The sequence below is a fragment of the Microtus ochrogaster genome, chromosome 8, assembly GCF_000317375.1.
Source record: "Microtus ochrogaster isolate Prairie Vole_2 chromosome 8, MicOch1.0, whole genome shotgun sequence".
NCBI classification, from domain to species: Eukaryota; Metazoa; Chordata; class Mammalia; order Rodentia; family Cricetidae; genus Microtus; species Microtus ochrogaster.
The window spans coordinates 4963833-4976971 of record NC_022015.1 but is presented as its reverse complement, the minus strand read 5'-3'; the positions used below and the strand labels follow the sequence as shown (position 1 = coordinate 4976971).

General features: G+C 47.7%; 1 protein-coding gene across 4 annotated transcripts in view; it reads right to left on the bottom strand.

Annotated features, from left to right (window-relative positions):
• The window catches only part of Arntl (aryl hydrocarbon receptor nuclear translocator like), a 101801-nt gene that overhangs the window by 2519 nt on the left and 86143 nt on the right, over window positions 1-13139 (bottom strand). Inside the window, exons 13-18 of one of the 4 annotated variants that reach the window (XM_013347698.2) lie at window positions 12433-12679; window positions 10630-10736; window positions 8870-9020; window positions 7808-7896; window positions 5771-5894; window positions 3164-3257 (exon numbers count right to left, since the gene is read on the bottom strand). In XM_013347698.2, coding sequence (XP_013203152.1) covers window positions 3164-3257; window positions 5771-5894; window positions 7808-7896; window positions 8870-9020; window positions 10630-10736; window positions 12433-12679 — 812 coding nt within the window. The remainder of the gene's footprint in view (window positions 1-3163; window positions 3258-5770; window positions 5895-7807; window positions 7897-8869; window positions 9021-10629; window positions 10737-12432; window positions 12680-13139) is intronic. The other 3 variants (XM_013347700.2, XM_013347699.2, XM_013347701.2) reach the window with 3 other exon arrangements.

The window sequence follows — 13139 nt, the reverse complement described above, 5'->3', positions numbered from 1 at the left end:
CTGCCTCTGCCTCCCGAGTGCTGGGATTAAAGGCGTGCGCCACCATCGCCTGGCTGTTTTATATCTTTTTGATAAGAGAGTTCAGCTAGATTCTCATACCTGCTCCATTCAGCCTGTTTCATCAAATGTTTTGATATATACGAAGAAAATTTGAACCTCAAACAGATGAGTAGTTGTATGAGGGCAAAATAGTCTTTTCAGTAAATTGGGTATTCTTTGATGCCTTAGCACTTAAGTAGATGTCTCTTAAATGTTCATTACAGTGTGGAACCAACTGAGCTGTGTGCCCTGTTATGCTGAAAAATCCATGGCTATATCTTGGCACTCGGAAAGGATAGCCCTTAGATGACAGCCTGCACTGACCACTTAGAGGGTATTAGTTCACTTAGAATGGATTAGTCTTGGGTGATTTTGAAATACCCTGCATTGATCATTTTGAGCAGTGGTTATCAACCTGTGGGTCATGACCCCTTGGGGTTGAACAACCCTTTCACAAAGGTCACCTAAGACCATCGGAAAACAAAGATATTTACATTATGACTCATAACAGTAAAATTACAGCTATGAAGAAGCAACAAAAATAAGTTTATAGTTGGGGATCACCACAATATGAGGAACTATTAAAGGGGTACAGCATTAGGAAGGTTGAAAGCTACAGAGTTAGAGGGTAGGATACTGGTTTAGTGTGTTAGCAGATCTTTTAAATTAACATGAAGAAAATCACCATTTTGCCATTTTGTAAGTTTGAGGAAGCTATTGAGCTCAAAGCAGCAGGCAGGTCCAAGCTCTCTAAAAATCCCAGTCTTGACTGAAAGCCCAGATTTTATCACTGCCATTTGTTTTCCTTAAGTGACAAATGAATGGGAGGGGCAATAGTTTAGCCTGTGATGGAATCACAGATTCTTAAGGCAGGGAGGTATGCAGTAGGGCGCTGATAAGTTTTTTCATCTTAATATTTTTAAATTTTTATGAGTGTTTTTGCTTGCATATAAATATGGTAAGTGCATCACATGTGTGCAGGGTCCTTCAAGGCCAGAGAGGGTGTCAGAGCCTTGACAGGAGTCACAGGCTGCTGTGGCTGCCATGTGGGTGCTGGAAATCAAACCTAGGTCCTCTGCAAGAACAGTCAGTGCTCCTAACAGCTGAGCCATCTCTCCAGCCCTCCACTAATCATTTCTGATGCTTCCTTCGGGACAGTGTTAAATTGGCTAACGTTTTATTGTGTGTGGTAGGGAAGAATACAATGACTTCGAACACTTTGGTGACGTGGTTTTTATGCGCATCAGTGCATGCAGATACACAATGAAAATAAACGGTAGCTTTTTAAATTTTTAAGAAAATAGCTTTGACCTGGCAAAGCCTAAAAAGGATCTTGAGAGTCTCCCAAAAGGTGTCGTCTGTGGACTTCTGCTTAACTTGATTTGAAGCCTCTGTATGTCCTTACTCGCCCAGGATCTATGAGGCTTATCCAATTTCCCGAATGAAACAACTTTGGGCTCAATGACAAAACTGAAATTGACTGAAGGGTCACCTTTGCTCTAGTTTGCTGAGCCCTTTAATCCTGCAATTATTTTTAACTCAATCATGCTTTTCTCATGAGTCCTGTTGCCAAGGACAGACAAAAAAGGACTCAATTTTTGTCCTAGACCCATTTTTAAAAGCCATTGAAAGAGGAATTTTTTTCATAAACACCCCCAGAATTTCAGGCTTTATGATGTGGGCATAGCTTTAGATTACTGGCAGGTGCTGTTCACCAGGAAGCCTGGATTGTTAATTTTGGAGATCTTGGGTTTTTCTGTGTGTTAAGTTGGGAGGTGGAGATACAGATTAGATAGATAGATAGATAGATAGATAGATAGATAGATAGATAGATAGATAGATAGATAGATAGATAGATAGATGATAGATGGATGGATAGATGGATGGATGATAGATAATCGATAGATGAAAGTTGTCCAGTGATAAGCATATAACGGAATAAAAACCTCTGAAGTACCAAGAAGCTGACTGCCTGAAGGATGAATTAAGTCAGGGGGAACCCTAGAGAGATAGGGAATAGAGCTGAGAGCACAGCCGGCGAGCAGTAGGTTTGCAGGCCCCATTAATCCACGGATGGGTTCCTAGACGTTCCCAAGGTCCAGGCACTTGCACATTCATTGTCAGGGACAGAGACCACTACTATCCTACCAGTCTTGGCACCTAATTAGAAGGGAAACATGAGCTTGGAAGGTACAGCCACTGCATGACTCGCACGGGCAAAGGCAGACTTCAAACTCGGGCCCACCTTGCTGTGGCTGTGCTCTTACTCACAATGGGCTGGCTTTTCAGTTTCCTGGAGGAATCAAAGCCCCTTTTCAAGTGTAAACTTGACGAAGACTCACATCAAGTAGAATAAAGTTGCTCTTCTCTCACCATCAGCCCCCGCACTCACCCATGCTGGCAGCACCAGATTTGGGCAATCTGGGCCTGTAATGAGCCCAGTTTCAGAAAGCCCCACTTTGCTTTTGGGATTTGTCCCTTGGGAACCACACCTCAGTCTTTCCTGGAGTCTCTATGTATGTCTAGGGTTATGGGAAGGAAAATTTCATGTACTGAGTCCCTTGTGTTCTAATCTCAGGGGTTATTAATGGACTCTTAACCTACAATCAGTATAATTTACATAGGTTTGCAAATTGTCTAGTAATGGTGAAAATGGGTGTTTACAGGGCCATCTTCTAGACAGCTCTTCATGAAGTACTTGTGGCCGTGCTATCCTATCAGGGACATATTTTGGTGACAGATCCCCACATGTTCAGCTATAAAGCCTAGCTTGACTTCAAGTATGGCTCATGCTGTTGCTTTTACTAATGGTTTCTGTTCACTTGAAATTCCTGGCAGTAAGGTTCTATGCAGTCCGTCCTCATCTCTCCCTCATGGGAATTCTTGAATTGTGCCCTCAAAGGGATTGACAGTTCCCCTTTCCTCACAATGTTGTTCTTGCATTCGCATGGAATGCATCCTCTTGAGCAAGCCAGGAAGCCTCCCTACGTGCCAGTGTGCTTTGAAGCCAGCCTCACACAGTTGAGTATATTCCAAGGAGGAAAGAACGTCTCAACTTATCCCAGAAATCGCTGTGTCTCAGAGCTTGGGCAGAGGCTCTCTTAGTCTAGGCCTTCATGCTTACCTTCTTGCCTCCTGGAGAGGAGGCATCAGGGGGAGGCGTACTTGTGATGTTCAGTGGGCTGGAGCCACAGCTGGAAGGCGATGACCCTCTTATCCTGTTAGAGAAGAGCTGATTACAATGCCTTTCAGGGCGGCAGTTTTGTGGAGACGCTAAGGGGGGTAAGGCGCTAGGCTAGGGACTGGCACGTGTTCTACAATGACCAGACAACTCTTGGTTCTGTAGGCTATTTGGTCTGTCACAGCAGTCCACATGCAATGCATGAGTATAGCTTTGCTCCAATAAAACCTTATTTCCAGAGCCCCGTGGTCAGCTGGATTGCTCTGCACTCCTCTGATCTAGAATGCAAATCCAAAAGCAATAACTGTCTAAGCCTCTGGGTTACGGTTTGGATTCAGGTTGGTGAATTTTAAGTAAATGGCCAGCTTTAGTTCTTCATAGAACACGGGTGAGTTGGAGATCTCAGGAGTTTAGCCTCCATCTTTGCTACCACGAGTTGGATGTAGACCAAGAGGTAGATTGTCTTGCCCACAAACCTTTACTGATGAGTGAGTGCCCCTAGGAAATGAAGGTAGCAGTGCAGCTCAGCCACACCTAAAAAGGGAACTGGTGGGTAAACAGGAGCAGCCTTCTTGGGAAGTGAGAGATGAAAGACAGATCTGGGACTTCTCTGAACTGCCCCACGAGGGTGGGCTTGTTAGGAGTCTCCTAACTGTGTAAGTGTGCACACCTGTGAGGCTGGCAACCCCAGGAAGGGAGGCTGTGGCTTGCACAGAGGCTCGTGTGCTAGTGTGCCCACGTGAGTTCTCGCTTCCACCCCTGTTGTGTGTGCTGGGGTCATGTGGAAGCCGGGACCAGAGTCCGGGGCGTATGGAGGCAGCTGTGTTACCACCAGACTTTCGGTTCCTCCATGATGAGCACAGCCTATTAGAGCCGCATGGGGACCAGATTCTATGCCTAAAAAAAAAGGCTCTTGGCCAGCACTGACTACTTGTCTATATTTGTGAGAAAACACGTATTCTGACTCCTCAAACTCAAGCTACAAGCCTTTAACGTCCAACATCGGAACAGAGTACCAGAAATGGCTGTTTCTCCCAACATTGTCTGATGTAGGCCTGTGAAGCCACTCTCTCCCCAGGCTCCTGTCCATTCTCCACTGGCCTTCTCACCATTCCTTATTTTACCTTCAGCACCTGGCCCTGGACTGTTGATTTCTCTACACGACAGGCCTCATTCTTGGGTTATCAATCATGCCCACCTTCGTCTCTCCCAATTCTAGTGAGTTTCCACGATGTATATACAACACAACATTTTGGATATCTGTTCAGCATCCTACAACGAATGGCATCTTGAAACTCCGGATTATGCACTAAGAGTCTTTAACCCTCTCCCTTTATAGCTCCATGCTCCTTTCTCCACAAAGTGGCCAGTTAGATAGCTCTGAGCACGGCTCCCACGCTCGCGCTAGATCAGTCCTGATTTTCTAGCGGGAGCACCTACCTTTATTGTAAGCCTAGGCTGAGACCAAGTTTAAACCCTCAATCCATGAATTCCCCACTTGTCCTATTATTATAAAGAAAGTTGACGTCTCAAGGATTTCAGGATTGTTCTGGTGAAGGGTTCTGATACCGTCTTCTGCTGGTCTTACATAGAGCCAGGGTATTTAAAAGCTGGTCTGAACTCATCATATCGTGTCCTTTCTCCTCATTTCTCTCCAGAGGTGGAGGCAAGCAGCTGAACCCACCACTCTCACGTGGGGACAAGAGCCCCTCTGGCTGACCAGAGAACAGACTAAATCAGTAGCTGCAGGGAACATTGATCTTTCTGGTCCCCATCTCTTTCCGTATGTGCTATTATGTTTCTATCTTTAAGTATCTGGTTACCACCTTGGTTCTCCAAACTCAGGCAGATTTATAATAACCATTTCCCTCTCAGGAGCTATGTTTAAAGATGGACTGAGCTCAAAGTTTCTGAGTGTCTATTGTGTATCAGGCTGTTTATCCCTTCACAATCCTAACCCAGTCCCCTCGGTGGCTTAAGTTAGCCTGCCAAAGATTAGATGACTCTCCTAAACAGAGGCAGATGGATGCAGGACCAGGCCTGAGCCCCAGGCAGGTGCTGCCAACCTCTGCTTGTACATGGAAAGGATGCCCCCACACCCTAGAAAACTGCCTCTGTTGCCAGCTGATCTGCTTGGCCTCTATTAGTCCAGGGAGCTTGAAGAAGCACTTTGGCTAAGACCCAAATTGCAGGCTGCTCACAGCTTACTCCAGACCCGGATGTTCTGGGGCTTCATCCTCACTAGGAAGCTGCCTGGGATACATTCAAAGTGTTGGGAACTGGGCTTCCCCAAGAGTGTCTTCTGCTCTGGCCTGTTTGGTCTAGCTTCTTTATTTAAGACACGGGTTCCATTTTGAATTGGGCCAGAGGAACAGAACAGTCCCATGTGGGTATAAGCAGCATCCCTGGTCTTTTCTTCCTGGGTGATCAGCAGCAACCTTCTACCAACTGTGGTGACCCAGACTGTCTCCACACACTGTGAAGCACCTGGGACAGTGAGTGTGGAGCTGAGCACCACTGGCTGGAGAGGCAGCCAAAGAGATTACTTGCCTGTGGATTTCCATGATTTCTTCTGCAATCATTCGACCTATTTTCCCTGCCCCAGCTCTGGTTCCCCCTGGAATGCCTGGAACAGTGGGATGAGTCCTTTTGGGGCCACCTACAACAAAGGAATCTCACAGTAGGAAAGAGGAAACCCGAGTAAGAAATGCTATCATGTGTTAAACGAAACCTCCCAATCCACTTGAAGTGGAACGTCAAGGTTCTCCCTTGTCAGGAAAAATAGTTCTAGCAGGGGCAAGCTCAAGATTCTATGCAGCATCACAGGCCAAAGCTTTTTTTTCTTTCTTTTTTTCGAGACAGGGTTTCTCTGTGGCTTTGGAGCCTGTCCTGGAACTAGCTCTGTAGACCAGGCTGGTCTCGAACTCACAGAGATCCGCCTGCCTCTGCCTCCTGAGTGCTGGGATTAAAGGCGTGCGCCATCATCGCCCGGCTCAGGCCAAAGCTTTGACATGAGCCAACTAATTTCCTTCATGTGTCAGAGACGAGACAGCAAAGTTTGATGGATTTGACAGGGAGTCAGGGAACAAGCAGGTACGGCTTCTTGGAGGAAGGGCACTGAGCAGAGTCCTCTTGGAAGCAGAATATGTATTATCCGGGTAGGTGGTACAGAGAGGAAAGCACCCCGGATGTAGACACTGTGTAAGAGCACTGCGCAGGACAGAGTTACGAAGTCTTGCACGAGCAAGGTGTTCATGGAAGATGACGAGGGCATAAGCTTGGAACTGGTGCAAACACAACAGTGCTGTACTAGGGACACCAAAAAGGCTCCGCAAGAGATAAGGGACAGGGAGCTTAGCACAGAAAATGCACTGGGCACAATGAGGGTTACTAAACATCTACCACACAGCAGGGGCTGCAGTTATAGGTCACTTAATGACAGGGATACAGCCTGAGAAATGTATCCTTAGCTGAGTTTGTCATGTAAAACTTGCTCAAACAGGGCTGGAGATGGCTCAGTGATTAAGAGCACTGGCTGCTTTTCCAGAGGTCCTGAGTTCAATTCCCAGAAACCACACGGTGGCTCAAACCATCCGTAATGAGATCTGGTGCCCTCTTCTGGCATGCAGACATACACACAGGCAGAACACTGTATACATAATAATCAAATCTATTTTTTGATTTGGTTTGAATCTGTTCAAACCTATTCAGAATAGTCTAGAGAACTATTCTGTAAACTACAGGCTATAGGGTGTGGTCTGTTGCTTCTAGGCTACCAACCTGTGTTACTGTGCCATAGGAGACCACAGAGATGACCTTTGTGGCTCTAAGTATGTTTGAGGGTAATGTGTTGCTCTAGAAATCACAATGATTATGACATCAGTAGGTAAAATGACATTTGTCACTTATGGTCTGATGCTAACTGGAATGTTCCTATGCTATGCTCTATGTAGAATAGAGTATGGAATTGACAGAGGGAAACTGAAGTTAGGAAGCAGTTTAGAGGCATGGGTGAGCTGAAGAGACGAAAGGGACACAATCGTGCATTTGGACTGCACAGAGGACCGAGAGGAACCAGTAATTCTGGAGTGCAGAAGATGAGCTTGGGATATTTTTAATTTCAGTGCCTCTGTTGTTCCATCTGGGAAAGCAAGGAGTGGGCATGGGAGTCATGAGTGGAGAAGCAGGCTGAAGCCATCCAAGCAGCAGTGGTTCAGGACAAGCAGAACCAATGCCAAGCCACAAGGAAGGAGCCCACTGGATATGGCAGGTTCTCAGGGCTAACGGATACCTTTCTCTCAAACACAGGAGCCCGTGAGTCACCAAAGAGCAAATCACAGCTCCCAGGCAACAGGGAAGAGGAGAGCACAGAAAAACAAGGGGTCTAGGTGGTTGCAGGAAAAGCCACACACATTCACAACATCCCCAGTAGGAGGGCAGTGGCCCCTCTTCCCACTGGGACTCGGCATGTCAAGGTCTGCGCCTCAGAACGCAAAAACAGGATACCCTGAACCGTTGACAGGAAGATACCCGGTTATAAGCAGCTTCTCGCAAGTGAGCCCCGATACCCGAGCAGGACATAATTACCTTCTCCAGAGGGCAGCATGCTGTCCATGCTGTGGGGGGACGCGGTAAGCTGCGGGAAGGTTGGGTCCCCGCCTTCCAAGACATTGGCTCTGTGAACATCCCAGCAATAAGGAAACATGAGTCAGGCTTGCTCAGTACCATGCACCCTTCACCTTGGCCAAGGAGTCCGGTGTCCACGTGGGACCTGGACAGGCCAGAAAACGAAGTGTCTGTCTGAGAGGCTGATCAGGTCTACTCACTGCTAACACAACTGACAGCATCCTGGCCTTTGGCCTCACTGCCCACATGGGCCTTCCTAATTTCTTCCTTCTTTTTTTTTTGAGTCAGGGTTTCTCTATATAACAGCCCTAGCTGTCCTGGAACTAGCTCTGTAGACCAGGCTGATCTCGAACTCACAGAGATTCACCTGCCTCCACCTCCCTCCCAAGTGCCGGCATTAAAGGTGTGCGCCACCACCGCCCAGCTGCTTCCCTGATTTCTATGTTTAGTAGAAGTGGCTGCAGTAGCCCCCTCCTCCTGCTACAACACTTTTTCTCCTTCTCACTGGCAGCACACCCAGCTCCAGGCCCCCGCCTGCCTCTAACCACATGGGGGTGAAGGAGGTACGAGAAGAGCCTTGAGAGACTCTCTGTACCTCCTTAGCAGGCAGCAGAAGCCTCACAGAGTGAGTATCCATCGGCCAAGGCTTGGGCCTCTAACCTGCTAGCCATGGAGACCACCCATCCTCACTGGAAGCCAGAAAGAGCTAGTACATCTGTGAGCCTTTCCCTGATGGTAGACACCCTTCTCCGCCAGCGTGAGTGGAAACCCGTGTGTGGGGTTAGGGTTAGGGTTTCAAGGGTTGGCTGTTTCCTGGAGCAAGTCTTGCCACTGGGGCTCACACGGGAGGAGGACTAGAGCCTGTTCTTGGTTCACAACCCTTCCTGACTTCCACCTATCATGAAACACCACATAGGGGCCATGAAAATGTGGATGCTGGCTACTGCCTGTACCCTTTGTCCCAGGTCAGAACCCAAGGCATCTCCCTTTGAAGCAAGGGTGTATCTCACAGGAGATACTCACAGAACAACTGTGTTGGTTGAGACAATGTATTCTACTTCCTTGGTCCACGGGTTCATGAAACTGAACCATCGACTTCGTAGTGTGATAAAGGAACCGTCTTTGATCTTGAACTTATAGCAATTAGTTGTGATTTTTTCTCTTGTCTGTAAAACTGAAAATGCAGAGAAGCCATGATTATTGTCATTTCCTCAAACCAGTGAGCACATTAAACAGGTCACTTGAGCCCAGATCCCAAAGCTGCTCAGCCCACATGCCATTACCCATTAGAAAGCCAAGCACACACGTGGCCAGCGCTCAGACAGGCAGCGTCCAAGGGTCTAACTCATAGCCTTCCAGGGTATTTCTCAACCTGTCACTCCTTTCGAGGGTCTAGGAAAATGAAGGCTTTCGGCGATGCTGGCGGTAGGTCTGTGTGAACTCCAGCCATGCACCTTCCCTGTCACACAGCAGAAGGGCAGCTGTCCCTGGCCAGCTTAGGGAATCTGAGTCAACAGAGGCCACTGGCCTGCTCGGATCTCGGCCTCTGAGAGACATCAAGAGCACCTTTCATGCCCCAAGCGTTAGAGACAACAGAGGTGGAATACGACCCCCTGCCCTCTGGAGAGGAATGACCGAGGCTGCTCAAACACTCCAGCCAAGAGCAGGAGAGAGCCACACAAACATCAGGGGTGACAAGGCCAGCCCAGCAGGCAGGAGCGGGTGACAGAGCCACAGATGGAACAAATCTGGAAACTGGGTCAGGGCCAGGAGATGGACGGTGGCAAGTTTTGGATCTTGTGCCTGTTGAAAGTGGTTGTGTTTGAGTCTGAATACTGGAACCTGGGACGTGCTATTATCAGGCTCGATCTATTTGACAATAAATGAGAGAACTACAGGTGATGGACCCAGGTGAGAGGAAGCAGGAGACCCAAAAGCACAAGTGCTCAAACCAGAGTCTGGGCGGTGGGGGTGGTGACAATAGAGACACTTCATATGAGTGTCTGAGGCCACTGAACGGCTTCGGGTAGAAACAGTGGAAGGAGGGACTGCATATGTGGCCATACCACCTTTGATGGTCAGCTTTGTCACCTCGACACAGCCTAGACTCACTGGTAAGAGAGTTTCAATGAGAGGTACATTGAGCTGGCCTGTGGGCACATTTGTAAGGGAGTGTGTTAATACATTTCACTTACATTGAAGACGTAGCCCACTATGGGCAGCACCATCCCCTAGGTGGGGCCCTGAGCATAGCAAGCAAGCGAGCGAGCAAGCGTGAACATGTTCACTTTCTCTCTGCTCTAGACTATGGGTGTCATGTGACCAGCTGTCCTAAGTTCCTGCCACTGTGACTTCCCCATAGTAATGGACCGTGACCTGAACTGTGAGCTGAAATAAGCTTTCTCTCCCCGCCAAGCTGTTTTTTATCAGGACATTTTGTCACTTGACAGCACAGCTGAAGGACAATGCAGGATGGAAAGAAAACTAGATCAGTACAGGAGATATGAGATCTGTACAGGCTTGGAATGAACCCTAACCAAGAGATGTTTCCACACATAGTCATGGCTTCTGTAGAGAAAACTGTCATGCACTGGGTAGGGGCTGAGCATCTGTAGGGGACGAAGGGTTCCTGGAGCCAACAGTCTTTTCTCCTCTCCAGTGGTTTGGCCTGAAGAGTCTTGGGCTGGCTGACTCCCACACAGTAGGGGCAATCTTCTCTGGAATGGCAACTGGAGTGTAGAAGCAGGGCATACTTAGGACATCAGACTCCTCCTACAGCTTACCTTGCCTGTGACATTCTGCAAGATGTCCTATGTCATCTTGATGAAAATATTCATAACATGATGTGCCTAGAAGTTCTTGTGGTAGATATGCCAAAATAGCCGTTGCCCTAAGAGAGAACAGGAGCTTTTTAAATAAGAAAAGCCCATTCCGAAGATGAACAATGACTTACAGATGGCAGCAAATTTCTCCCCGTCACAGCCTCCAGGAGAGCAAGGTCTAAGCTGGAGGCAAAAAAGCTAGGTCCTTCCCAGTGGACTAACTATGTGGGTGTCCACCTCACCAAGCCTTCCGAAAACAGAGCAAAACAAAGCAAAAATGACGTAAGGGGCTTTTTTTTTTTCAGAAATAAAATTTCAAGTGGTCTTTAAATGACAAGATTACCATATTAATAATGGAAAAATAAGAGAGAGATCTAAACTCCAGGTCAGGGATGCTCCTTTTTCACTGCTTACTTGTACCAGGGCAGCTAAAGCCCAGAGGCTCTTGCAGCTGGGACCACAATAGCCTTAAAAAGTAGATGCCTACTTCTCTGGCATCTAGTGGCTGTCTCTAGTAGCGAGTTATTAGCCTGGGACTGTTCCCAAGGGAGGCAGCAGCAAATCTGGGACGTCTGGTTCATGGGCTAGATCTAGCACAAATTAGCTGTGAGTCCAGGAGGAGCTGATCCACCTGCTAGACCTCAAGCCCTCATCCATAAGAGGAAGAGGCTGGACAAGAACGATGCTGTCCGACAGATTTCTGCAGCCGTGCAGCAATCTATGTGCTGCTAACCACACAGGGTGACTTGTGTGTGGGTAGGGCCCTGAGAAACAAAAATTTTGATTTCAACTAATTACATTCAAATTTAAATCCATAGACAAATCCACCATGGCCAACTCTACTGGAAGGCTCAGGTCTAAATAACCCTATGTCTTTTTTTTTTAATTGATTGACTTTATGTCTTATATTCCATTCAACGTCATGACCCTGGAACATTTCATAACTGTAGGTTGTATTTCTGTTTCCTTTCAAAACTAGATTTCAAACCACTCACTTAACTGTCACTGCTATGCTATGGATCAGAGACTACTGAGAAAAAAACGGTGCATTTCCCCTGATGCCCCAATGAGCCTGGGTTCTGGGTTTTAGCGGAGACTGCTCTCGCTTCCCTCACTCTGCACAGCAATATGCAGTCAGAGATGGGTGTTCATTAGAGGGCAGGAGGGGCCTAGAGTTATTCGTCTCAACTTTTAGAAAAGATTATTACTATTTAAGACAAGGTCTTATGTACGCCAAGGTTGCCCTAAACACTATATAGATGAGAAAGACCCAAAACTTCTCATCCTTCTGCTTCTACCACCCAAGTGCTGGGATTCAAGGCATGAACTGTACCAGCTGCATGTGGTGCTGGGAACTGAAGCCAAGGCTTCATGTGTGCTAGGCAGACCCTCTTCCGAATGAGCTATGCCCAGCGACAGTAATATTCTTTACTCTTAGAAAAGGCAGCCGATGACCCAATCTTTTCACCTTCTCAGCTTAGGGCTGAAATTCTCTACTGCAGGGGTTCTCACCCTTCCTCACGCTGTGATCCTCCAACACTCTTCCTCAGGTTGCGGTGACCTCCAATCAAAAAAGTATTTTTGTTGCTACTTCATATCTGTAATTTTGCTACTGTTGTGAATCTCAATGTAAATATCTGATATGCAAGCTATCTGATAGGCAACCCTGTGGAAGAATTAATTATTCAACCTCCAGGGTCACAGCCCACCAGGTCAGAAACACCGCTCTACCGCATTCCTGCAGGGGGAGTTGTAGGCTCTTACCTCTGGTCTACAAAAACAAATTTCCCATCTATGGCGTGCCGAGAAACGTATTCCATGGACTTGACCCTTATTTCTCCGTTCACCGGCTGCGGAACCACATGTGAATGCAATCGCCCGATGGCAACGAGACAGCTGAGGTTACAGCCCTCGTTGTCTGGCTCGTTGTCTTCATCCAGCCCCATCTTTGTGGGCGGCCAGCTCTTCAGATAGCCTGTGCTGTGGATGGTGCAGAAGCTTTTTCGATCTGCTGGAAAGCAAAAGCCCGTGGTGAGTGTCAGTGCTGGGCTGGCAGTAGGGCGCAGCCTCAAAAGACGGACAAGAGAAAAGGCCTCACTCTCCAGAGGAGTCACCTGGTGGGTAGAGCAGACAGAAGTGGCCCAGCGTCGCGTGTGCTGAGCAGAGTCCATGTACCAAAGGCGTCACAAAAAGCCCAGCGAGGAGGAATAGACCTCCCCAGGGAGAAGTCCCCAAAACCAATGCTGGAGGTCAGGCAAGAGCATGAGCACTGCTCAGGGCACCCAGTGTCTTTACGTGTTATGGTGAACAATGGCTCAGATGCAGACTGCAGATTGCGTAGAAGGTTCACTGGGTAAGATCACTCGCCTGGTGGGGTATCCTTACCCTAGTGTTCCTACATCAAGATGAGAGGTAGAGCCAGAAGCTCACAGGCCAGTGTGCAGTGCTGTGGCCAGAAACAAAAGAGGCCC